Source organism: Neurospora crassa, linkage group I, assembly GCF_000182925.2.
Source record: "Neurospora crassa OR74A linkage group I, whole genome shotgun sequence".
Lineage (NCBI taxonomy): Eukaryota > Fungi > Ascomycota > Sordariomycetes > Sordariales > Sordariaceae > Neurospora > Neurospora crassa.
In genome coordinates, this window is record NC_026501.1 from 4,526,136 (window position 1) to 4,551,639 (window position 25,504).

The window sequence follows — 25,504 nt, forward strand, 5'->3', positions numbered from 1 at the left end:
AGTGGAAATGATGCAACGAGCGTCAGCGTGGAAATGTTAAAGTGGGTGGGCCCCCTTTAGCTAAAGTCCGTCGTTGCACGGTCCAAATCGGAGCTTGGCTTTCAAGACTCCACTACGGTTCCTCAGCGGCAGGTGGGGTACAATAGAAACGTGCCGCTGTCCAACTGTTCCAGAACGTCCTGTGTACTTCGACTTGACATGTGCTTTCCTGATGAAAATCACCCATTCTAGTGTAGAGGTATCAATGCGACTGGCCCGAGTGAGAAGAAGGTTTGGGATTGCCAAGAAGCTTGTATTCCTCCAAGATACTATTTTACCTCTTATACTACTTTGAATATAGCACGATGCCGTGACAATGTGGACCTACTTTTATGCCTCCTCAGTTTCACCCGCCAAGACCCCGGAAACTCTCTATGCCTTCTGTCTTTCATCCAATCCTCTTTTATTTCCTTTCCCTATTGTCAACCATAATTAACAAACAAAACTTTCCTAATACGCATGCATTGGCACTCTTCGTCGGCTTGTGACTTCTTCGATATTACGCAGTGGCCTTCACCTCCGGCGAGCGTTGAAGGGACCCAGTTCCAAGAACACACTGCACGGCAGTGACGATACCCATCCCCGCCCCACTAGAGCTGCCTGCCGCAAGCCCGCAAACTCCCTCGAAAACCTAACCCACCTCGTCGCCTGCGATTGAATTGGAGGAAAACCAATTTCCATCTGTTGCCAGCAACGCGCTGCTAATCGCCACGGTTCAGCCCAAGTCATTTTTCTTGGTATAGCTGATCAGTCTCCGACTCTGACTATTTGTCGTCCCCACTGCATCGACAAGCAAAAAGACACGAAACCTCGCAGACAGTGTCTCGACAACGAAGAACAAGTGCACGAGGCCAGGCGCGTATGGCAGTTCTTGATCTGCAGCGCGCCCATTCACCTACCCTCTTGATTGTATCATATCCAATCAGACCTGGCACCTTTGTAGACGACAACCTTTCCCAACGACATTTCTCGAGCAACGCGACGCCATCCTCGACATCAAACCTACCTAGCTGAAACCGAGCGACTCTCGCCAACATGACACCCCCACCATACCTCTACCACGCCCTCCTCCGGCCTTCGATTCTCCAGATCCTCCGCGCAGCCGGCTACCACGGCGCCCGCACCTCTGTCCTCGACTCAGTAACTGATATGGCCGCCCGCTACCTGGACGCACTCTGTCGCCTCACAGCCACCTTCGCCGCGCACAATAACGAAGAGCCCGAGACGGGCGAGCTGGTACCAACGATAGTCGACGTGCGCATGGCCCTGCAGCAAATCGGCGCTCTGTTACCCGAGAAATCGGAACTGGAACAGCTGTATAACGGCGTGGAAGACACTCGGGGAGTGGACGCCTTTGTCGCGTGGGCAGCAGGTCCGGTCAACAAGGAGATCAAGAGGATAGCGCTTGACAGTGACGAGGCGACGGATTATCTCAATGGTGAGTTCAATCTTCTGCCTGTGTTCAGGTCCCGGCAGATAAGTTCACCTCAGACTCGATCCGATCAGCTAACAGCAGTCTATCTATTATAGCTCTCAAGCTAAAACACAGCAAAAACGACGACGACTCTCGCTACACGGGCTCGCTCCTCGGCAAATGCATCGAACACGGCAACGTCGAGGTGGAAGGTGGTAAATACCACAGCATCGCACTATGGGAGGAGAAGATGAAGGAAGCTGCGCGACGACCGCCATCACAACCACAACCCCAAGAAGAAGACAAGCCAGAGGGCATCAACGGCGACAGGGAAGATTCGCGCCCGCCAAGCTCCGGGCTGAGCTCGATTGGCGACCAGAGCTTAGCCGACCCCATGGACTTGGAATGAGCGAATACACTACCGAGGTCCTGGAGTTTGGCTGAGACTCGGGTCATTTGCCTGAGGTTGAAGGACCTGACGTTATGCCCCGAGTTATCGATGCCGACATTATGAGGTTGCAGGCGAACGCCAATGGATTTTTAAACGTATGTTGCAGTAGGAACCAGCAGGCAGGGTCCTCCCGCTGGGCCAGGGTGGGGGAAGAGAATAAGTGGAAAGACTGAAGGCAAAGTCGAGATGTTTCATTCCAGTTGTTGGGTTTTGGCGGTTTACAAAAGCATAGCGATGGCGTTCTGGATACTCAGACGAAGCATTTGAAGAAAACTAGTATTTGGTGGGGAGTGGCTTGCGTTGTGTTATATCCTATTAAGGGCAGTATCAGCTTGCAGCAAGGAAAAGTATGGACTTTATACCCAGGTTGGATGATAGGGCAGCAGTTGGAAGACTGTACTGTGTTGTTGTATATGATAGGGAACGGACAGGATGATGAACAGAGTTGACCACCATTTCGGTCCCTGACGAGTACCGCCAAAAATACGACTCAAAGTGAGTTTCATGGCATCATTTAACAGACGGTTGTTTTAAGAGTTTGATGCATTATGACGTTCTTGCCAGCGCAATGTTCTGCTCTTGAAGATTAACACACATGGTGGGTATCACTCTTCGAACAAGTAAGTGCCTGATCCATTGAATATGCGGCAAGACCAAGACTAAAGACAGCCCTAACAGATACGACGGATGGAACCATCTGCTACTTTTATGCACAGATTCATGTTTGTATTCAAATAATTTACCAAGAATCCAATGAAATGGATGCCGACCCTTAATAACAAAAGGAAACCCAAGATCAACATGACAAAACAAAATCACTAGTCAGCCCTATGCGTCTGGTCCGCCGACCGCCCCCTGTCCCTCGTGGCAGGCAAATCCGGGCTTCGCTTGATCACATCCCCATCCGCAGTGAACAGCGTCTCCGCTACAGCACCGTCAAGAAATCCCCTGCCCTCGTCCTCGACATCCTCGCCCTCTCCGTCTCTCTCACTGCTGCTGCCTCCGCTTCCACTCCTGCTTCCACTGCGGCTGGTAGAGGCAGAAGACGAAGACCCGCTGCCACTGTCACCGCCGACCATGTGAGCCCTGTGGACGTTGTTCTGCGCATCCTGACGCATCTTGGAGATCTTGAGGTAGTTGTACATGGCTATGGCGGCCAAAGTGACGAGCAAGCCCATGACGTTGATGACCGTCATGGTGTCGCCAAAGACAATGGCCGCGGCTGAGATGGTGACTGCCTCCTTGAAGATTCCAGCAATGGACAGGGTGACGACCGAGGTACGCTTCAGCAGAGCGAACTCGGATGCGGTCATCAGGAAGGCGATGGTTCCGGGGAAGACGATGAGCAAGGGCGCCATGAGCATGCCGTGTTCCTCGGCGATGACCTTCAAGCCGGCAAACAAAGCCGAAAATCCTTCGATGGGAATGGCGATGGAAATCAGGCTGAGGAACATGACGGGGGCGAGGAAAAAGATGCTGGAGAATGGGTTGGACGTGGCCGGGTTGCGGAGAAGCAGGATCTGGGTCAGACCCCAGCGGAAGCCAGAGAAGAACGACGCGGAGATGACGAGGAGGAAGCCGCCTAGCTTGAACTCGACCTCGCCGGCGACCATCATCACGACGCCGAAGGTCATGGTTGCGATGATGGCTACTAGTCGCCATGTGGGTGATTCGAGTCGGAAGAGAAAGGCGAAGAGGAGGACAAAGGCTAGCGAGGAGGATTTACACATGGCTGAGAGAATGGTTAGCAACGGATACTGCTGTAACACGAGGTAGTGTTAAAAGGTCGTCGGCAGAGCAACTTACTGTAGAAGGTGAGGGTAATGAATTGTAACGAAGCATTGCCCAGCCCGATATCGAGGCCGGTCGCCAATCCGCAGGGACCGATCCTGGTGAGGTAGAACCACTTGGTCATGACAGGCCGTTCCGGTTCATGCCTCGACTGGCCCAGATCCGACTTATGCCCATTTGTTGGTCGTAGCGAGGGAAAGAAGAACAAGACGATGGATGCCAAGGAGAACTGCACGAGCATGTGTGTAGCGGTGGTAAATAACGGGAATCGGAAATTGAGCTTCTTTGGGTCAAACATCCATTTGTTATACTGGTGATAGTAGAAAGCAAAAAGTTAGCATCTCTCTGTTCACAATAAACAGGAAGGGTTGTGTTTGCCTACCAAGGATATGCTTAATGAGAAGAAGTACCAGAGGAGAATCAGTGTCACGTTAATGACAGCATTCTTGAGCACCGCCCTGTCCGCCTCTAGCTTCTCTGCTTCCGAGATCCTGTCCCTCGCTATCCTCTGGTCAAGCTGGGTGTTGCGACTTCTCTTGCGGCTCTTCCTCCGTTTGTCCGCACCTGTCAAGCCGGCCTCTTCGTCGATATGGAGGTCCTCGTCCGATAAGTCGTCATCGCTAGGTCCGTCATAGCGTCCCGCAACTTCCTGCACCCTTGTATCCTCCCCAACCGATTTGACCTCGTCGAAATCGATTCCCTTTCCTGCCGATGATCGTGGCCTCGGAGATCGGTGTCTGCTGCTGCTGGATGCGCCAACGGGATTCATAAGACTGCTTCTCCGGCGTCGGTGGCCGCCCCCTACTCCACTGATGGGAGCCATTTCGATGTCGAAAGAGTCCGAGTTGAGATATGGTGTTGCGTCTGTGTGTTTAACAGCTTCGTCGTGGGCACATATCGCTAGGTCAAAGTGTTGTTTACTTTTCAGGGTCGAGGTTGCAGATGGAGTGGTACTCAGGACCACAGGGACGGAAACGGTGTCAACGGTAACGTGTGGGTCTTCGTCTCCGCTGATGTCGAGATTGTAGGACCCTGTACCTGTGCGTCGTGCAGAGACTGTGGGTGTCGCGTGTCCACTTGCACCCGCGGTGCCGATGCCGCTTGTGAAGGCTGAGGATGTTCCTGGGAGGGCGTGTGGGGTGTTATCGCCGGTTGGTGATGGGGATGAGGCAGAGGTTGCGTCGAGGGAGAGCACGGAGAGCGTCGTCGGTGATGTTCCTTCTTGGGTGGGAGGAGACATGATATTTCAACGAGATGGACGGAGATGCATTATTAGGGGCAGGGGATTTCAATTGGCTCTAGGTACACGGTGCGACTAGACGTTTGAGAAGTTGGAGCGGTCCCTTGCTAGCCGTGCTAGCCTCTGAAGCATATCGAGATGGGCTGAGATTTGCGACGCTCGAGAGTTGGCGACTTGGCGAGGCCAGATGAGCGGTGGAGTGGTGGGAGATCGCGGCGGTCATTGGCTTTGCACCCCAGTTTCATACGATGGAAAAAAGGCGACCCGGATAAAGCGACTGTGCTCGATTCCATATGGCCTGTGTGGGGGCAGTCTGACCAATGGTACAACTATATTAGCGCCCGCCAAATTTGCTAGCGAGCAACATCTTGTGACATCTCTGTACCTTAGTAGTAACGATTGAAGCAATTAAGTATATCGCCGTCGCCGTCATTATTTACTATCGTAGTCAGTAAGTGTAGTATTGAGGCCTTACTTACCGTTATCGAAATTATTAACCGTATATTATAGAAATACTTAAAATTATCGATTTAACCGCCTCCTCCCTTATATTCGCGCCCGTACGCGCCCCTAATCTAACCCCTTTATTTAAATAAATTAAGACCGAACTACGCAACGATAATAAAGAGTTTCTCGATATTAATAAGCTTGTTAAAGAGGAGAAGCTATTTCTAATTCCCGCTGTCGTTCTAATTTGTATTCCCTTCTACCGCCGCCGCTCCCTATCGACCTTAAGTTCGAGCTCGAACTCTTCCTCGTTATTATCGTCGTTATCGGACTAAAACTAAGTAAATAAGAAGGAGGGGGATAGGGAGTTAGGGAAGGAGGAGCCTACTTTCGTTGCCTTCTCCTCTCGTCTCTAGGACAATATCGATACCGCTTTTATTAAGATTAGTAGCATTACTAGAGACCTCGGGTTTAGTATTATTAAGAGGCGCCCTAGTAACTACCGTAATAGCGAGCTAATATAATATAATTTAGAGTATATTAAAGGTAAGAGTTATTCCGGGTAGAAGTGTAAAAACGATGCGCTTATCTAAAGACCTATAGCGGCCAATATAAAAAAGAACTATAAGTAGAAGGTAAAGTTAGTATTCTATACTAAAACGAGGGTATAGTAATTCAGCCTTATAAGGTCTAACTATTGTTACGACCTTAATTTAGACGGTGTATATTACTATATTATTAATTATTGTCTTTAGTGTATTGGAGAAGTAGAAACTAGTATTTTAAGGATAATTAAATAATTAAAGACTTTATTAACCAATATCGCTTTAACTATCCGGGAGGAATTTGATATTACTATTACGGGGTGCAACGTTTTAAATATATTAATTATTAATAAATAGAGATTAGTTAGTACCCTTATACTTACCTAATAATTTTTGGACTATTTTAATAAGATTAAAGGTATTTTTAAAGACGTTTACCGTTATAATAGTAAGGAAGATAGTTTAATAGAGAAGATATTTTAGAATTATCCTTAGTATATTGAGTAGTTAAAAAAGAATCCCGAGGTTATAAGTTTGGATTGTACGTATAAAATTAATAAATTTGATATACCTCTCCTTTAAATATATAGTGTAACGGCTATACATACGACTTTTAATATTAATTATTGTTTATTTAGCAGGGAGAAGGAAGTATACTTTATATAGGTATTTTAGTAAATCGAGGCCATACTTTTAAAGTATAAAATCCCCTACCTTTTAGTTATTATTATAAATTATAATAAAGTATATAAGAGAGTTTGCCGGGTAGTCTTCCCTATTACCTAGCACTAGATCTATCTCTAGTATATAATAAAAAACGTTATTTTTAATGTTAAGAAGAAGTAGGAAGGTAGTTTCGAGGGTATTGCGTTGGGTAACCGTAGTAGTAACGGGAGTTATCTACGTAAAGACTATTTATATATAGACATCAACCCCGCTAACGAAAATCTTAACGCCCACCGTATTACCGCTATATTGTTGAATAGAGATAATCGCGAGTATTATTGTTAGGAGGCTAAGAATTCGTGTATAGAAGCACCTCAGCGGCTGCTGCTCCCCTTCGTCAACCAACGCGTGGGATTACTAACGATAACGCCTATATCGGGTCGGGCTCGCAGGAAGGATAATCCGGCACCGCACTAAGGCGCCAGACTAGTACGAGGCTCTATAATATTTGTTAACGGATAAATAGAGTTTACACAAATATAAAAAAGGTTTAACGAAGCGTAATTTATTATAGTTAGTAACTATTAATATATTTTTAAATTAACCCCTAATTTACCATCCCCTACGTATAGCCACAACCGTAATTACCTCAGCCTACCTTTCGCTTATATTCCTAATAAATTAATAGCTCTTCCTCTAGAAATTAAGCTAGTATTATTAAAATATACATATATAGTAGCTAATTTATCTCTCGCACCGCCGAAGCTATTCTTTACCCCTCTTATACTACTACCCCCGTAATTACTATAATTAAAATAATTCAACCTCCTTTACTTTTATTGTAATAACGCTAGCCTACTATAGAATCTATTAAAGAAAATAGTAATGAAGACTACCCCCCTATACCGCCCTAGGCTCCTTAATTATACCCCCAAATCTTAAAAGCCGATAAGCTCATACGTAAGTAGCAACTATTCGAATTTCGGTTCGCCGCAATTAAATTCCTCCTTAACTATCTCCTTTTATATATATTCTAATAGGAGTAATTCGCTTTCGTAAGCCTCGCCGAATAAAATTTAGTAGGAAATTACCCTTCTATCCCCGTTAAGTTCTATTACTAAAATTACCTCTTTTATAATTAAATTCGTATTTCTATTATACCTCCCCTTATTACCCCTTCGTCGGCGGCCGCCGCTATAATTACTCCTTTACTAACTATAGTTATATTAGCCTATATTAAATACCGTTTTAAATATAATATTACTAAATTTATTAGCGAAAATTTCTTATAATTACAAAATTATTTTTATAACATCGATATATATTTTTAAGAGTACCCCTATACTTCCCTCTCGTTCGCCGTCAATTATATCGAAGGTAATTCTAAGAACGTATAAATTAAATATATATTAGCTCTCTATAGTAAGCCTAAGTATAATACTATTTATAATATACCTATATAGAACAACCTCTATACTTTCTTAAAAACCGAATATAATAATAATACTTAAACTATTAAATAATCTACTTTTAATAAATTCGAATGTATATAGTAAAACGCTTCAGAAACTATTCGTAACTTTTATAACCGCTATTATACCGAAGAATTCAATTTATTATATAATTAATTAAAGTATACTCGGGTCGTCGCTTAGGTTAATTAATTATACCCCCTTTTTAAATAAAACGTCTTTTCAATAGCTAATATTAATATAATAAACGAAGTAATAACGTATATAGAATAATTAGAAGGCTTAGAAAATATTAAATTATTTATATTGTATTACTAAAATTAAATATCTTTAGGGTATACTCCGTTATTTTCTTCGTTTTCGTACCCTCCTACTTCCTCTTCGAATACTCCTTCTCAATTGTCCTATAGTAATAACCCCTCCGACTTTCCCCGTCGCCCCTCTACTATTTTCTAAATAAACCCTAATCTTATTTATTCCCTTTATTGCTAGAAAGGCTATATATATAGCTAGTATACCTAATTAAAGCTATTAAATACCTATTATAAATATAATATAATAGGCTATTTCGTAGTAGTATATTCGAACCGAACCTATTATAATTACAACTAAATTAACTATCTAATACGAAATTGCTTTATCCCTATAAGTACCCCCTTATATAAAATAAATACTAAGCTAATTATAGCTAGAACGGCGGCTATAACCGTTTAAAATAATATAAGTAAATTATAAATATACTTAGAAATAAGGTTATTAATAAAGATTTATAGAGATTAATAAAATATACGAAGGTTAATAAATTCGAACGTAGAATTAAATTTAATTAGTAAGTATTTACTCCCGTCGGATGTAAAAATTAATTTAATACCCTATTGTCTTATTAATTTCTCCTTTCAACCTATTCCTATATATAGTACGACTACCTATCTTATTAAAATACGTAATTCCTATAGTATTAAACGGACGAAGTGAATTACTTTTATTATAATTAAATCCCCGGCTGTAGAAATTATTTTTAATTACCCCTAATTTTATAAATAGAATTCTAATATTAATTAGTAGCGATAATTATTTTAATTTCGTATTAAAGCTAGTAATTTCGTATTAAATATAATATTAGCGAAGGAAGTATATAACGCTACAATCGTCCTAATAAGGCTTTAATAGAATTTAATTCTACTATTAGACTTTTAGGAAATAGTAAAGGTAGAAGAGGGTTTCTACCCTCCTACGTATACGAATATCCTATTCGAAATCCCCTCTTCCTTAGTATTAGAATTCGTAGCCCTACTTATTGTAATAAAATCGGCCGAATTACCTCCAATCCTTACCCCCCTAATAAAAATTTTTCGAATAGTATTTAATAGTATTTACCCTACCCTAGTACCCCCTATAGAACTAGCGCTACTATAACCCTTAAAATTATCAAAGGAAATAAAAGGCGAACCTACCGTCCTTAAACCAATTATCCTATTAGAGTACGAAGAATTCCAGTCGGTATTCGAAACTTCAATTACACCCCTACCCTAATATAACCGATTAGAATATTATATTAATCTAATTGAAAAGAAATTAGCGCTTTAAGGATTAATTTATATATTGAATATTAAAGAATTAAAAGTATTATATAAATAATTAATAGAAATATTCTAGAAAAAATAAATTCGTCCTTCTATTAATTTAACGAGTATCCCTATTATTTTTATTCTAAAGAAAGGTAGAAAGCTAAGGCTCTATATTAATTTTAGAGCGTTAAATAAAGTTACAAAAAAAATCGAACGGTATTACCCTTTATTTAAAAAATTCTCAATTAGTTATTATTAGCTAAAATCTTTATAAAGTTAGATTTAAAGGACGTATACTATAGGATTCGAATTCGAGAGGGAAATAAAGAAAAAATAATATTTCGTACGAAGTATAAGCACTATAAATTCTTAATTATACTAATAGGATTAGCGAATATACTAGTAATATTTTAAATATATATTAATAATATATTAATAAGGCTAATAAATATAATATATATTATTTACTTTAATAATATCCTAATTTATAGTAAGAATGAAAAAGACTACATTAATTATATTAAGGAAGTCCTTTAATGGTTATAAAATTGTAACCTCTATGTAAACCTAAGTAAGTACAAATTTTATATAAAGCGGGTATCGTTCTTAAGATATATTATTTCCCTAAAAAACGTATTAATAGATTTAAAGAGGGTAGCAACAATTGTAGAATAGGAGGCTCCGGCAAGTATTTATAATATCTAAATCTTCCTAGGGTTTATAAGGTTCTATTAATACTTTATAATATTATATTCCAAAGTAATTACACCCCTAATAAAATTATTAAAGGAGGATAAATAGAAGCTGTTCGAATTTATAGTAAAAATAGAAGAAATATTCGAAGAACTTAAAAAACTATTCTAAAAAGCTCCTATATTACGCTATTTCGACCTAATATTATAAATCCGAATAGAAATAAACGTATTAGACTTTATAATTGGGGCGGTTCTTATATAATTATATAGTAATAAGTAGTACCTAGTAGCTTTCTTCTCGAAGAAGAAATTACCGGAAGAAATTAAATATAAAATTAAAGATAGAGAGTTATTAATAATTATAAGAATATTAAAGGCGTAGAAGTAATACTTATTGTATATAAATAAACCGTTCCTAGTAATTATAAATTATTTAAATTTATAATATTTTTGAAATAAGGAATAGGTAAATATAAAATAAAATTAGTAGGTATTAAAATTAATAACGTATAACTTTAAGATTAAATATTATTTAAGAAAATTAAATCTAGTAGATAGGTTATTAAAGAAATTGTAATTATAAGGGGGAAAATTAGAAGTAAAGGGCGACTACCTATTAATAAAAGTTTTTGAAAGGAGTAAAAAGAAGGGTCGGGCAATAAAGGAAAATTGGGTATTAAAGGTACTAGTAAAATAAATAATTTTAATTGAAAAGGAGGTTTAAAAGATAGTAGTAGAAGAGAAGGAATAGTAATAGGATATAGGTGAAATAGAAGAGGGTTAAATATTGGAAGATAAAAAGGCTGAATTATAGGAGGAAAGGCGGAATTTGTAGGGGGAGGACGAATTAAATAAGGAGGAAAGGAAGCGAAAGGAAATTAAAGGTAATAGTAGAGAGGATAGAATAATAAAAAAGAGGGTAAGGTTCGTAGGCGAAGCTACTATTAAATTAAGGAGGGAGGATAAAAGTATTGTTATAGGAAATATCGGTAGGTATATAATAGTAGTAAAAGTATAGAAGGATAAAGAGTAGCTACTATTATTAAAGTAGTAATTATTAGAAGCGTAAAAGGAAGATTTATTTATTATTAAGGAAGTATAGAAGAATAGCGAAGGGGGGAAACGAATAAAGAATTGGAAGATAGGGGAAAATAGAATACTATAATATTAATACTAAATTTATATCCCGGAATAGATATAAGCTAAGCTACTCTATATTTACTATAATATAATAATAGCCGGATACCCGGACTAAAAGAAAACGTTAAAATATATTAATTAATTCTACTATTAATTTATTATTACAACCGATATTAAATTATACGTTCGCAAATATCTAGCGTATTAGAAGGCTAAATTACGTAACTACTAACTATATAAATTATTAAGGTCGCTACCTATCCCTACTATCCTCTAATAAAATATTTCGTATAATTTTATTATTAGAATACTAAAATTATTTAACCCTATATTTAATCGGACCTACAACGCAATCCTCATTATTATTAACCGCTTTACTAAATATACCCTATATATCCCTATATAGAAGACAATCGATATTTAATAATTTATATTCCTCTTCTAACGAAATATCTTCTAGCAATTTAACCTCCTAAATTCGATTATATTGGATAGAAATAGCCTTTTTATAAACCAATTTTAGAAAACTTACTATCAATTCTTAAATATTCGTAGACGCCTTAGTATAGCCTAATACCCCCAAATAGACGGATAAACGGAAAGGCAAAATTAGAATTTAGAATTATACTTTCAAATCTTTTATAATATAGAGTAGGTTAATTAAGCCGAAAAAATCACGCTAACGTAGTAAACGTATAATAATTATTTCTATACCGCTATTAGAAAATCCCCCTCGGAACTACTCTTAGAATATTATCCTTAGGAACCGGCGGACTCGGAGCGAAGGCGGAGGATAATCCTATTAATAATAATTACTAATTAAATTAATAAACTACTTTGTAAGCGGGTAGAAATTATAGTAATTCTAAAGGTCGTTAATTAAGGGTATATAAAATAATATAATAAAATTTAAAAATTAAAGGAGTTTAACGTTAAAAGCTAGGTTTTACTTAATATAAAGTATATTAAATAATACTACCTAAGCGCCAAATTAATAAATAAATTTTTAAGACCCTTCTAAATTATTAAAATTATTAGAGAAAAAAAATTAGTATACTAACTTATACTCTCCGTATATTACTAAATTTATCTAATATTCTTTATTACCCTATTAAAACCGTACTATAAGGATCCTGCTATAATAGTACTGCAAAAAAAAATTATAAATATTAAAGAGGATAATATTTAATATAAAATTAAAGTAATTATAAAATATTATAAATCCGGCCGTTAATATTAATTCTAAATTAAATAGAAGGGGTATCCGGACGACGAGAATTCGTAGGTCTTACGAAAGGATATAAATTACCCGGACCTTTTTAAGGAATATAAGGCTAGGGAAATACAACGGCGGCGTACTAATAGCAAGCTAACTACTAAATTGATAAGAATTAATTAAATAGAGGAAGGAGAATAATAATTATTTAAAAATATAGAGTAAAAACGTAAAATATAAATATAAAACGCAAAATGTAAAGTAGAAATATAAAATACAAATGTAAAATGCAAAACGTAAAATAAAGATGTAAAATATAAATGTAAAATGTAAAATGTAAAATAGAAACGCAAAATATAAACATAAAATATACAATACAAAGTAGAAATATAAAACGCAGATATAAGATGTAAGATGTAAAGTAGAGACGCAAAATACAAATATAAAATATAAAACGTAGACGTAAAACGTAGACGCAAAACGTAGATGTAAGATATAGACGTGAACCGTAAAATAGGGATATAAAGTAGAAATATAGAGTAGAGAAGTAAATTAGAAATATAAAATAGAAATATAAAGCGGAAATATAAAATAAAGACATTAAATAGGACGAGAAATAGGAAGGGAAGGTAATTTAATTTAATATAAAATACTAATAAAGTACTAGGTAGAATATAGCCCGTATTTTCTATTATTACTCTAAATAAAAAAATCTTTAATAGTATCCGCTATTATTAATATAGGATTAGAATCTACAACCTTAAAAGGAATACTCCTACATATTACTACGCTTATTAATAATATTCGCAAATATTACCTTATACTATTTACTTATAATCCTCCCTTATAAATTCTAATAATTTATTTAATTTTCTATTTAATAATACTAACTTCCTATTAACCAACTAATATTAAAGACTATAACTACAACCGGGGGAGGGGGGGATATAAATAAAAGTATTTAATATAAAGATATTTATAGGGGAGTTAAGGGGGGCCGCTAAATTAATATTAATATTAGTATTACTAATACTATAGTAGCCTAATTTCGAATAGCCCTTATAATTAAAGTTAGAAATACGAAGTATCTTAGGTAACGTCGCAGGGAAATTGTTATTAATTAAGCGCGCTTATATTATAACTTAAAATACTATTGCGGAACAATGCAATTATTATAAGAGGGGGGCAGGCAAGGGGCTATTAGTATTAGTAAAGCGTACAATTTTAACCGTTATATTTTATATAGCGTTCTATAAATTACAAATACTATAAAGGACCTCGAATATATAGCGGTGTATTGTTAGCGAATACTGCGATTTCTCGTTGAACTTTGGAAGGAAAAGACGTTAGCGAAGTGAAAAAAAAAAAAAAAAAAAAAAAAAAAAAAAAAAAAAAAAAAAAAAAAAAAAAAAAAAAAAAAAGAAACGTACCTTTAGTCTAGTAAGTATTCTAGCCAATTAATTTAAGAGCCTCGTATAAATTCAAAGCTAGAGCGCTTGTAAATGTTTAAGTTAAAGTAATACTATATCCTAAGTAAGTAAAAGGATAAATATTATTAAAATATAGGAAAGAGAATAGTTAGGTAAGGGTTAGTAATAAGTATAGGGTAAGGGGAGGATAAGGATAGGGTAGAAAAAGGAAAATAAAGAGGGGAAATAAACGTACTAATTAAATATATTAGAAAAGTAGAAATTAATACGCAAATATATAATAACGAAGTGTATATTTAGGAGGGGGGCCGGCGTAAGTAAGGGGGGGCGGATATAGTAGTAAAAGTAAGGATAGGAAGAAAAAGAAAAAGAAAAGCGAAGAGAGTAAGTAGAAGGGGCGTTATATAAATGAAGGGGGAGGTCCTTATACGAATATAAATTAAAGTAAATAAATATAATTTTAAGTAAGTAAATACAAAATAATATAAAGTAAGAAGAGCGTTAGGTAATTATATAAGCGGTAAGAAGGGGTAAATAGAAGAATAAAACGAAGGTAATAGCTAAAAGGGAAAGAATAAAATAAATAAGTAGTAATAGCAGCTATAAAAAGGTAGGAGAGAAAGGCGGAAAATAGGAAGGTATATAATTTAAATTATAGTAGGGAGAGCGGAGGTAGCAATTAGGAATTGTACTATTAGAACGAAAAGAGTAATATAAAAAATAAAACGAGGGTAATAAAGAGGCGATTAGGAAAGAATAATATAGGTAAGGGAGGTTTATAAAAGAAGTAATATATAAAGTTATAGGAGGCGAAGGAAGGAAATAAAAGTCCTAAGGATAGAACCTATAAAGAGGGGGATTGTATTTAAGTATTATAGTAGGTCGCAATAGGTATAAATAATTAAATAGAAAATAACTTATAAAAGGAGCCTCGGATTTAATTATATAAGTATTATACAATAAGTATAAATAATAGAAGGTGCCCTACAAGAATATTAAACCGTACTACGAATGTAAATAATAGAGAATATTCGGTAAGAGGAATTACGGAGCGTAATTATATTAATATCCTAAAGTACTTATTAACGCTCTTAAATTCAATATAATACTCCTCGTTAGGTAAAACAATATTTACTACCTCGTACGCCTACAGAATAATAGTCTTAGTAATAGTCGGGAACCCAACTAACTTTTTAAATTTAATACCGGTTTTATATCTATATTAGAATTTATAAGAATAAATATTATAATACTAATATTCTAACGGACGGTATATTAAATAATTAAATTTAATACTAGTTTCGTATCCGTATTGGAATTTAGGAGAATAAATATTATAATACTAATATTCTAGCGGGCGGCTCGCCGCATTTAGAACTCGTAAGAATAGATATTACAATACCGATATTCTAGCGGGCAGCTTCGTTACTACATTTAGAACTCGTAAAAATAAATATTATAATACTAATATTCGGGCGGGCGGCTTTATATCCGTATTTAGAGCTTAGGAGAAAGGATATTACAATACTAATATTCTAATAAGCGGCTTACTAGCAACAAAGCAGCTATAATATCTAGAATATAGTATCGGCGGTTATTATAAGTAATAATTCGCTAGAACCAAAGGGCGAGGACATCGCACCTTCGCTAACAATATAATCCAACAACGTTATAATAATATAATACTAACGCCCTCTACTATTTAACCGGGATTTACTATAAATTGCAAAGGTTCTAAGGATAGAACCTATAAGGGGGGGGGTCGTATTAGGAGGCTAAGAATTCGTATATAGAAGTATTTCAACGGCTACTACTCCCCTTCGTTAATTAATACGTAGGATTACTAATAATAACGCCTATATCGGGTCGGGCTCGTAGGAAGGATAATCCAACACCGTACTAAAATACTAGACTAGTACAAGGCTCTATAATACTCGTTAATAAATAAATAGAATTTATATAAATATAAAAGAGGTTTAACGAAGCGTAGTTTATTATAGTCGGTAGCTATTAATACATCTTTAGATTAACCCTTAACTTACCGTCCCCTACGTATAGCCACGACCGTAGTCACCTCAGCCTACCTTTCGCCTACGTTCCTAACAATTATCTAGAATCAGGCGTTAAAAATCCTTACAACTAGCCTATCAATAGTAGTAGCAAAGCTCCTAAGGATTTAAACTGTAAATAGCTTACTAATGCAGATAGGATTCTAGGGGTATGGAAGTTAGTAGTTTACTCTAATATAGAGGAGGGATTCTACTAGTAATAGAGAATATTATTAAGGGAGTTCCCTAAGTAAAAAGGTACGTTAATTATATTTTTCTATTATTATCTATATAATTACTAATCCCTCTTTTTACAATTATAACTAATTACCTCCTCTTCGTTTACCTTCTATTACAATACGAATTTACCTACTTCGCTATATAATTATATTGTAATTTTAATATACGTATAACCTCCCGTATAGAGGGTGCCTACAGCGTATTAAAAGCACTACTTAAAAATCGTTATATTAATTTAAATTAATTATTAGGCGCTATTAATAAGACTCTTAACCGGCTTAAGATTAATTTCGCTAATAAATATATATATTAGATTTTAAAGAGTATAGTTAAGTATAATTATACTACGCTAGCGAAGGTAAAGTTCGTTACGAATTTTATGTACTTCGAATTACTCTAGTAGTAAGCTACTCTCGCTAGTAATACTATTGTTAAATAGTGTAACTTAATAGAAGTATAAGGGTAGTATTCTACTAACTTCAACTGGTAGTATAGGTTACTATATTAGTATAACTTACTCGATATTATAAAAATGGGTGGTACTATACCTTAAAGTATAGTCGATAAGTATTGGTAGTTGAAACTAAAGAAAGTAAATAATCCTCTACTAGTTTATTTATTTACTATATTAATTAGATTTTTATAACCTTTATCCGTAAATTAATTAGTACTATATAAGGAGAGAGACCCCCTCTTTATTGTAACAAACCGCTAGAAAGTTCGCAACGGTACTTAGCCTATACCTACCCTTCCTCTATTCTCCTCTTCTAGCGTTAGATATAATCTATTTTATAATGCTCCCCTTAAGGTTTTAATGTAGCCGGTTAAGAAAAAGAGGATAATTAAAGTAGTATTAGCTAATTAAAGAGAGTAAGAGGCTAAGGCGGTAGTAGAGAGCGTAAGGTTGGAAATAGAGAGATTAAAAGTATAACTTTAAGAATTAAGAGAGTTATGGTAAAGAGAGGTATAGTTGGAGGTACGGCTACGGGAGCTTACGAGTTAACAATAACGAGTTCAACTACCGCCGCTGTTACTAGTATATTATAGGTATTAATAATAGTAATATTACTAGCCTACCCGCTAGTTGATAATACCGCCCCCTCCCTTATAATAGTTACAATAACCGCTATATTTAAATCCTTACTAGCTACTACTATTTGGCTAATAATAGTTTTAATAGTTATACTGGTAATCCTAGTCGAGCTAGTAGTATCAATACTAGTAGATTTATAATTATACCAGTATAAATATAAACTCAACGATTTTAATACTATTTACGTAAATCAGCATATTAGAAAGCCTCGTCTATAAATTCTTATACAATTTTGGTGTGGATATTGTACATATGTCATTTTAGTGGGAAATTGGCGGGCGCTAACATGGTTGTGCCATTGGTCAGACTGCCCCCACACAGGCCATATGGAATCGAGCACAGTCGCTTTATCCGGGTCGAAAAAAGGGTATCGAAGAGCGCCAAGACCCTTTAGGTAAAAGTTTACCTCTTGGGTGGTGAAATCCAGTTTCCATTCCACTTCGAATTCTGATTTCAGTCAGCTGCCGAACGCCCCTGCAGCAGCGTCATGAGGTGGTCGTGTGGTGTACCCTCCCGCATAACGTCAACCATGGTTTTATTTGTTTGTTTGTTTGTTAGTGCAGGACTTCACTACCTACGCACTCTTCGCAACTACCTAGCTGTGTCGCAGGAACCACGCTAATAAGCAACCCAGGGTTGAACTAGATACCGTGGAACTCGGTCAACTGGCAAACAGCTTTCCCTCTTTGAGTGCCCGACGGTAGTGTAAGCACATGGAACACAAGCATCACACGTCTGTAGTGTAAATGTCCGCAGTTACCTCGTGAATTGGGCGATCTCTGGGGGTGGCAAACTGAACGAAGCCTTCCTGCCCAAGGTGGCAGGCAGCCTGTACGGGAAATAGCGACTTTGACCATCTTATAGCCATAGTTTCCTGTAGCGCCACTAGCGCCATGGCTGTAATGTACACTAAGTTCCCTAGTGATGGCTCATGCGTCTCCAAGATCAATCGACCTCTCACCGCCCAGTCGTGCTTGTCGAGTTTCGACCCTCCACTTCTGGTTTCGAATGCAGTGAGATCGCCGCGCTGTGTCACTATGGCTCGAGTGAGATTCCTACCTACCGTGAGAATCGGCCTTCCGTGAACCGAGACATACCTCTACGCCAAGCACCAAGAGCTTGGGGAGGTGTCGATTATTACGCTTAGAAACCCACTTTTACTCAGGGAGATTCTTCCCGGAGGCGGGGTTTGGGTATCTCCCTACAAAATAACAAATTGGCCTGCCTCAGATGGCTCGGTTGACTGGATTAGCGAGCTGAGCATTCATGAGGACAACAAAATAAATGCTGTTTAATATTCCAGACAAAAGAGCAACCGTCATCAAAAAAGCCCTTTATCGAGGACACAATACTCAAATAGTCACTGAGATTGACTTGACGCCCGTGTAAGTGGTTCTTAATTTGGTGTGACGGTATTGGTTGTGGCCTTGTGCGCCGGTGCGCCGGGATTCCCCACTTGGACCGTCAAGCTACGAACCCCGGTCTCTCGAGATTCAAGTTCAGGTATGATGTAGTTGACATTCACTACAGAGGAAAACCGTCAAGTGGCTGGTAAGTACATGACCGTCAGGAACGAACTTTCTCAAAAGAGCCCGCAAACTTCTGTCATGGAGATGATCATTTCGAGGAAAGGTTATCGAAGAACGTTGACAGAAAGCTAACAACAGAGCTGAGCTGGTCAGTGACGGAGCTCCTAAGAGATACACATCCGGGGATGTACACTAAAACTCCATGGAACTGGATCATCGTTCCCGCGCTCCCTGCAAATCGATCTTGGTGTACTGTGATCACCCAACCTTGTGAGGAGCCGCAGAGCAATACCCCCGACAAAGGTCTCAAAAGAGGTAAAGACACGCGGTGGTAACCTGGGGAACTTGGAAGACGATGCTGAGTCAGGAATGATGCTGGTCCTACGCACGAGCTGTCGTGGATCGGGGCGCACAACCTCGTCGTCTTCAGACGAAGAGCTCCTATGGTGAGATAAAACATAAAATATCTTTTCTACCACATCGATGCTTCTCACCTTTCCCGTTTGCTACTGGGTCATCATAAAAACAACCGTGCCTTGTACTGTATCTTCCTGCTTTGCTCTCTTTCAAAGCAGACTCGAACCTGGATAACTTGCGGACTCAAGCCGTAAGGCCCTTTGTTCCTTTCCCATTGCCATCTCAACATTTCCAGGGTGACAAATTCCCGTATTGAAGTCTTCATCAAACACCCGAGCTTCAGTTCACAGCTGAAACCGAGCGCTCTATTTGAGCACCACTACGCACAAGATACAGCAAAGAGCTTCAGCCAAGGCGGCTTCTCTTCCATCATGTCCACCGCGGGAGCAACACAGAGCGCCGAAGCTCAAATGAGGAGACGCTGCGGAGGTTATCTTCCTATCGAAAGCTATGGCCTGATTGGCAACATGAGGACATGCGCCCTCGTGGGCATGGATGGCAGTGTGGACTTTATGTGCTGGTAACTCTCACAGCCTTGCTTCAAAGCCATGTCTCTACTAACGTCTTCAAGGCCTGAATTTGATTCACCTTCCGTCTTCTGCCGTTTGCTGGATAAGGACAAAGGAGGCTACTTCATCATACATCCTTCTGCCCATCTCGGATGCACAACCAAGCAGCAATACCTGCCTTCTTCGAACATTCTTCAAACCAGGTACATCCATGAGGATGGTGTCGTTGATCTTGTCGATTTCTTCCCCAGGCCCATGAAAACCCAGACTGTCATCAAAGGACTGAAGGCGAGTGCCTACCGTGAGATGACAAGCGTCCAGGAGGAGTTGAAGCAATGGCTGGTCCGCCGTGTCGAATGTATCCGTGGAAAGTTCTCTTTGGGTAAATCCTAGCTTTCCCGTGCCTTGCCCACACAGATCTTATGACTTACATGACATTAGACGTCGAAATCTTCCCTGCGTTCGAGTATGCCACAGAGCCGCATACCACCACAATTCTACAGGAAGAAAACATACCCTTTGCTACCGAGAGCAAGACTGTGACGTTTCACAGCAAGAACGTCAAGCTCCAGCTTGATGTCAGCATTGATAGAGGAGAGGAAGAGTACCATAGCTATCCAACCGTCCGCTTCAGGAAGGTAAAGAAACCCGGCATGCTTGGTGAAGGTGTTGTTGCCAGCATCGACCTGTTGGAAGGCCAAGCCGTCTCATTCATTATTCGCAACGACATCCCCAATCACGTCACGGAGCAAATCACAAACATGGTTCTGGACACTCAGCAGCACGGTACTCAGACCTACTGGTACAACTGGATCTCAAAGTGCAAGTACAAGGGCCGTTGGCGCGAGGTTGTTCAAAGGAGCTTCATGATTCTGAAGCTCATGACATACGAACCGACCGGAGCCATCATCGCTGCTCCAACATTCTCCATTCCTGAAGATATTGGCGGTGTCCGGTAAGTCAAACCCCTATCCTCCCTCTATCCTCGAATATCTATTGCCATTTCCTACCCGCACGTGAAACACCCGAACGTACCCTTCTTCTGACATCAAGCACCCCATCCACAGCAACTGGGACTACCGGTTTTCATGGGTCCGCGACGCCTCCTTCACCATCTACATCCTCCTCCGGCTCGGCTTCACCGAGGAGGCCGATGCGTACATGAAGTTCATCAGCGACCAGTTCTGTCGTTCGCGCTTCGCCAACGGCGGCTTACCCATCATGTTCACGATCCGGGGCGAGACGGACATTCCCGAGCGGGAGCTGACACATCTGGACGGGTACCGGGGCAGCAAGCCGGTGCGGGTGGGCAACGGGGCGGCCTTCCACCAGCAGTTCGACATCTACGGCGAGCTCATGGATGGCATTTACCTGTATAACAAGTACGGCAAGCCAATCCACTGGGACCTGTGGTGCTCGATCCGCGAGATGCTCGACTACGTGCTCACCATCCTCGACGACCCGGATATGTCCATCTGGGAGGTGCGCAACAACAAACAGCACTTTACTTACTCTAAGATCATGCTGTGGGTCGCCTTTGACCGCGGCTTGCGTCTGGCTGAGAAAAGGAATTTCCCGTGCCCCAACCGGGCCAAGTGGCTTGTGGCTAGGGATTCATTGTACGAGGAGATCATGGAGAAGTCGTACAACAAGGAGATGAAGTGCTTCGTGCAAAGCTACGAGAATCAGACGATCCTGGACTCATCCATCCTCATCGCGCCGCTCGTGTTCTTTATCGCGCCCAACGACCCGCGATTCTTGAACACCATGGACCGTATTATGCTACCCCCTGAAAAGGGTGGGTTGACCAGCACCGGCCTGGTATACCGTTATGACACCGAGCAATCAGAAGATGGTAAGTCATCATCAATCAACCTCGGCCACTCAAGAAGACTCCTTTTTTTTTTTTTTTTTTTCCCTTTTTGCCTTCCACCCTTCCCTTCCCAGGCCAAATCACAAACCCGAATGTCACACTAAATCATCAATTCTCTCTCCTATTATTGCCTTCTTCATATAAGCTACAGCTGACACACCACACCAATTCAAACAGGCGTTGGAGGCCGCGAAGGTGCCTTCTCCATGTGCACCTTCTGGCTCGTCGAAGCCTTGACGCGCGCCAGCGTCTACGAGCCCAAGTACATGGTGCGGGCCATCAACCTGTTTGAGAACATGCTCAGCTTCTCGAACCACCTGATGATGTTCTCCGAGGAGATCTCGCGCAGCGGCGAGCAGCTGGGCAACACGCCGCAGGCTTTCAGCCACTTGGCGCTCATCAGCGCCGCTTTTAACCTCGATCGCGTATGCGAGTTCAACCATTAAAAGCAGAAAGGGGGGGGTTGTGTCTTGCGTGATGATGATGACGATGATGATGATGGTGATGGTGATGATATGGATGGTTTGTCTGTTCTGAATCTGAAAGGAGCGATAACGTGCTACTAGTGAGCATTGGATTTGACTGATTCAAGGTACTCGCTGACTGTTTGGGGGGAGTGTCGAGATCATCTCGATCTCTACTGGCTGAAGGTGGGTTTTACTGCTCTAGTTAGATCATACACATTTGGCCTTGTTGTGAGTGAGGATTCGGTGATGCTTGCAAACTAAATAATAAAAAAAACCGGGATTAAATGCGTGAATCCGTAGAAACAAGCATTGGTGATATACTACAAGGCTGGTAACATTAATATTCGCACATGTTACATCTGACATACATTGGAACCACTTATTGACACTTGCGTTCTCTAATTCGGGGAATACACCAGACGAAAGCCGGAACATCAACATACCGTCTCCAAACGATCGCTTCCTAAGCCCAGGCATCCATAACGCCCTTGTAGTTCTTTTGAATGCACAAGCATCTCAATACGCAATGCTTCTTGATGTCCTAAGGTGAAGCACGAGAAAGTGAACCCGACCAAGACGATCAGCCAAGCAACTTTAATCCGCCTTTAGTCTTCTGACCAGGCTTGGTCACTCCACTGCCATGCGCAGGTCCAAGATGCGGCTCATACCCGCCGCCCGCGCCACCACTACTGCCGCCTCCATCATGACCCACACCGGCGCCCATCCCACTACGGCTCTTCTTCTCCTTATTCTGATTATTCTTCTTATCCTTCCATTTGCCGCCCTTTCGATCATCCTTCAGCACCGTCGGCTTGATCTCCGTCTTGGCCTTGTGCACCACCACCGGATGACTCTGGATATACTTGCCATTCATTTCCTTCGCCGCCTGGAAAAAGTCCTCGGGGTCACTAAAGCTGACAAACCCGAACCCTTTGCTCTTGGTCGTCCGCTTGTCGCGCACCACTTTCGCTTTTTGCACGCTCTTCCAGCGTGAAAAGGCCTTGAGGAGCGACTCATCTGTTGTCTCGCCTGCTAGGTTGCCCACGAAGAGACGCAGGTGCGAGGGGTCCCATTCAAGCAAGGTGTCGTCTGTCCACTTCTTGCCGCCGCCTTCGCGCACTACTGTCTTCTTCTTCTCGCCGTCGGCGCCCGTCGCACCGCTGCCGTTATGGGCTGCGTAGGGGTCGGTTGATGTTCCCGCTGCTCCTGCTGCCGCGGCGGCCGCGGCGGCCGCGGGATCCATCGCTGCACCGTAAGCGGCTCCGTACTGAGCGGCGCCTGCACCGTAGGCGCCGGCTGCAGCGCGCGCACCGGGAACGCTGCCGGCACCGCCCACCTTGTTGACGGCATTGTTGGGGTCGTTGGGGTCTTTGGGCATGTACGCGCTCTGCCACGCCGCTATCTGCGCCGCCTCGACGGGGTCGTAATTGGCGTCATGGTGATGACCATGGTGGCCAGCGGTCGGGGCGGCGTTCGGAACGGGAAAGGGGTTGCGGATCTGGGGCGGGGTGGAATAGCTGCCGGTGCCGGGGGTGCCGTATCCGTATGCGGCTTGTTGTTGATAGCCTGCTGCTTGGGGGTAACTGCTGTATGTCATGTTTGCTTGGCCATAGCCGCCACGGCCACCTCCTACGCCGGGAACGGCTGGTTGATGAGCGCCGTATGGGGTGGGCGCGCCATAGCTGCCGGGCGCGGCGGCGCCAGGAGTCGAGCCATAGCCAGGAGCCGCCGTATACGGCGAGGTTGCTGCCGCGGTTGTTGGGGTTGCGGGATAGCCTGGAACGGGAGATGGAGATGGGGCGGCGCTGAAGGACCGCGCAGAATGGATCGCGGGTTGGAAGGCAGGCTTGAAGCCGCCGGGCTGCTTTGCTGGTGGCGGTCGGGGAGGCAGCGACGGATGGGTCGTGCTTTTGGAGACACCTGGAGGACCGGGGTACGACATGATGAATTTCTCGCGCCGACAAGAAAGAGAGACACAACTTGGTTCAAGTCTGTTTGTGGTGCTTGTTTCACGTACCTGTGAGCCCAGCCCGGCAGTGTTTTGCGCTTTGTGGTAGGTATCCTCCTGTGATTAGGTACTGTCGGGCTTGTCCGGTCAACAGTTGGCTCACGAGAGTTGCAGGCAAGAGATTGTCGAGATACTATGGGTTGTGGTTTTAATCGGGATCGCGAATTGACCCAATCAGGCACGGACGTCGGTGGTTGATGAAGTTGGTTGTCAGTGCAGACGGACTGCAGCGAGGCCATGGACGGGACGGCTAAATTCCATTTGTGGAGTCCGGCCGAAACTGATTGAACCAGCTGGAGTCGCGGTGAACTGGAGACCGGTCGCCAATCCGAGGTGAACGGTGAACCTTTGGCTTGGCAACTTCTCCAACTTGAATTTCCAATCCGTCACACCCCGGCCGAACTGGTGTGATCACTGGTCCATCACAGGTGCCGCAGTGCAGTGCTTTTCGGGCCGATCAGCCACAAGCCAAGATCGAAATTCTCCAGTATCGATACGTAATCAATCAATTACATGTGGCGGTGCTCTCCCTCCAAACTCCTTGCGGATGACGATGAAAGAAAGATGGGTGGGTGGCAACGAAAACCACGAAGCAATTCACGAGTTCAGATGCGAAGAACAAAATCAATCACCGTCCTCGCAATGGTTAGTCACACCCGTTGTGGTGGATACGCATTTTGAGCTGACAGACTACAAGTATGCAGTAGATGGCAAAACATCCACGAGGTTGACCCCCACGCCCCCACCAATCTTCAGGGTTGGGTATAGTTATGACGGGAATTTCATCTGCATGTATCGTATTGCAACGTTTGCGAACTATCGCAGTGTACAATTCCTATTTCGAGGTGCCAGTAAGACAGTTGAATGACAGGTGACGGCCAGCGCATTGCACCTAATGTTTACTTTCATCCGGTATTTAAGCGTCTTAATATACCTATGAATCTGATTTTCTGGAAGTTCTTGATTGGAAGGATTCCCGAAGTAACTGTAGCTGATGTATTTTATGAGTTAGCATCATGGTCCTGTGAAAGTTACCATGTGAAATCAATGGAGGGGCCCGTGGGGAGCTGCACCTCGTTCTTACCTACCCCTCGTCTGGACTTTTTCTTTCTCACTCCTGGCCCCGACTTTCAAGCTTCAAGATCTACTTGGGGGCCCGGTACTGGCAAGATGAAGAATTAGAGGTACTTAATACCAAGTTCTGGA

At 41.2% G+C, this 25,504-nt stretch overlaps 4 protein-coding genes across 4 annotated transcripts; 2 read left to right on the forward strand and 2 right to left on the reverse strand.

The window, feature by feature from the left end:
* The first annotated feature begins 727 nt into the window (after window positions 1-727).
* NCU03096 (bromodomain associated domain-containing protein) lies at window positions 728-2,696 on the forward strand. The gene is made up of 3 exons (XM_958773.2): window positions 728-1,477; window positions 1,570-2,524; window positions 2,583-2,696. The coding sequence occupies exons 1-2, from the start codon at window positions 1,075-1,077 to the stop codon at window positions 1,860-1,862; spliced, it is 696 nt and encodes a 231-aa protein (XP_963866.1). The 5' UTR covers window positions 728-1,074; the 3' UTR covers window positions 1,863-2,524; window positions 2,583-2,696.
* On the reverse strand, window positions 2,531-5,140 carry NCU03097 (nucleotide-sugar transporter). The gene is made up of 3 exons (XM_958774.3): window positions 4,078-5,140; window positions 3,711-4,005; window positions 2,531-3,636 (listed from the first exon to the last, which is right to left on the reverse strand). Exons 1-3 carry the CDS (start codon window positions 4,933-4,935, stop codon window positions 2,723-2,725), a joined length of 2,067 nt encoding a protein of 688 aa, XP_963867.3. The 5' UTR covers window positions 4,936-5,140; the 3' UTR covers window positions 2,531-2,722.
* A 14,407-nt stretch (window positions 5,141-19,547) lies between these two features.
* On the forward strand, window positions 19,548-22,581 carry NCU03098 (glycosyl hydrolase). Its single transcript, XM_959864.3, has 5 exons — window positions 19,548-19,961; window positions 20,013-20,332; window positions 20,392-20,905; window positions 21,018-21,805; window positions 22,001-22,581. Exons 1-5 carry the CDS (start codon window positions 19,813-19,815, stop codon window positions 22,267-22,269), a joined length of 2,040 nt encoding a protein of 679 aa, XP_964957.1. The 5' UTR covers window positions 19,548-19,812; the 3' UTR covers window positions 22,270-22,581.
* On the reverse strand, window positions 22,527-24,748 carry NCU03099 (RNP domain-containing protein). Its single transcript, XM_959865.3, has 2 exons — window positions 24,308-24,748; window positions 22,527-24,210 (listed from the first exon to the last, which is right to left on the reverse strand). Exon 2 carries the CDS (start codon window positions 23,885-23,887, stop codon window positions 22,871-22,873), a length of 1,017 nt encoding a protein of 338 aa, XP_964958.2. The 5' UTR covers window positions 23,888-24,210; window positions 24,308-24,748; the 3' UTR covers window positions 22,527-22,870.
* Window positions 24,749-25,504: the final 756 nt, after the last annotated feature.

Bases quoted from the DNA above. Each gene is read 5' to 3' on its own strand.
- NCU03096 (XM_958773.2), top strand. From the start codon at position 1,075: ATGACACCCCCACCATACCTCTACCACGCCCTCCTCCGGCCTTCGATT. The intron at 1,478-1,569 runs GTGAGTTCAATC...TATCTATTATAG, and splicing joins GGCGACGGATTATCTCAATG to CTCTCAAGCTAAAACACAGC.
- NCU03097 (XM_958774.3), bottom strand. From the start codon at position 4,935: ATGTCTCCTCCCACCCAAGAAGGAACATCACCGACGACGCTCTCCGTG. The intron at 4,006-4,077 runs GTAGGCAAACAC...TACTATCACCAG, and splicing joins TCTCATTAAGCATATCCTTG to TATAACAAATGGATGTTTGA. The intron at 3,637-3,710 runs GTAAGTTGCTCT...CCATTCTCTCAG, and splicing joins CATTACCCTCACCTTCTACA to CCATGTGTAAATCCTCCTCG.
- NCU03099 (XM_959865.3), bottom strand. From the start codon at position 23,887: ATGACATACAGCAGTTACCCCCAAGCAGCAGGCTATCAACAACAAGCC.
- NCU03098 (XM_959864.3), top strand. From the start codon at position 19,813: ATGTCCACCGCGGGAGCAACACAGAGCGCCGAAGCTCAAATGAGGAGA. The intron at 20,906-21,017 runs GTAAGTCAAACC...CCCCATCCACAG, and splicing joins GAAGATATTGGCGGTGTCCG to CAACTGGGACTACCGGTTTT. The intron at 21,806-22,000 runs GTAAGTCATCAT...CAATTCAAACAG, and splicing joins CACCGAGCAATCAGAAGATG to GCGTTGGAGGCCGCGAAGGT.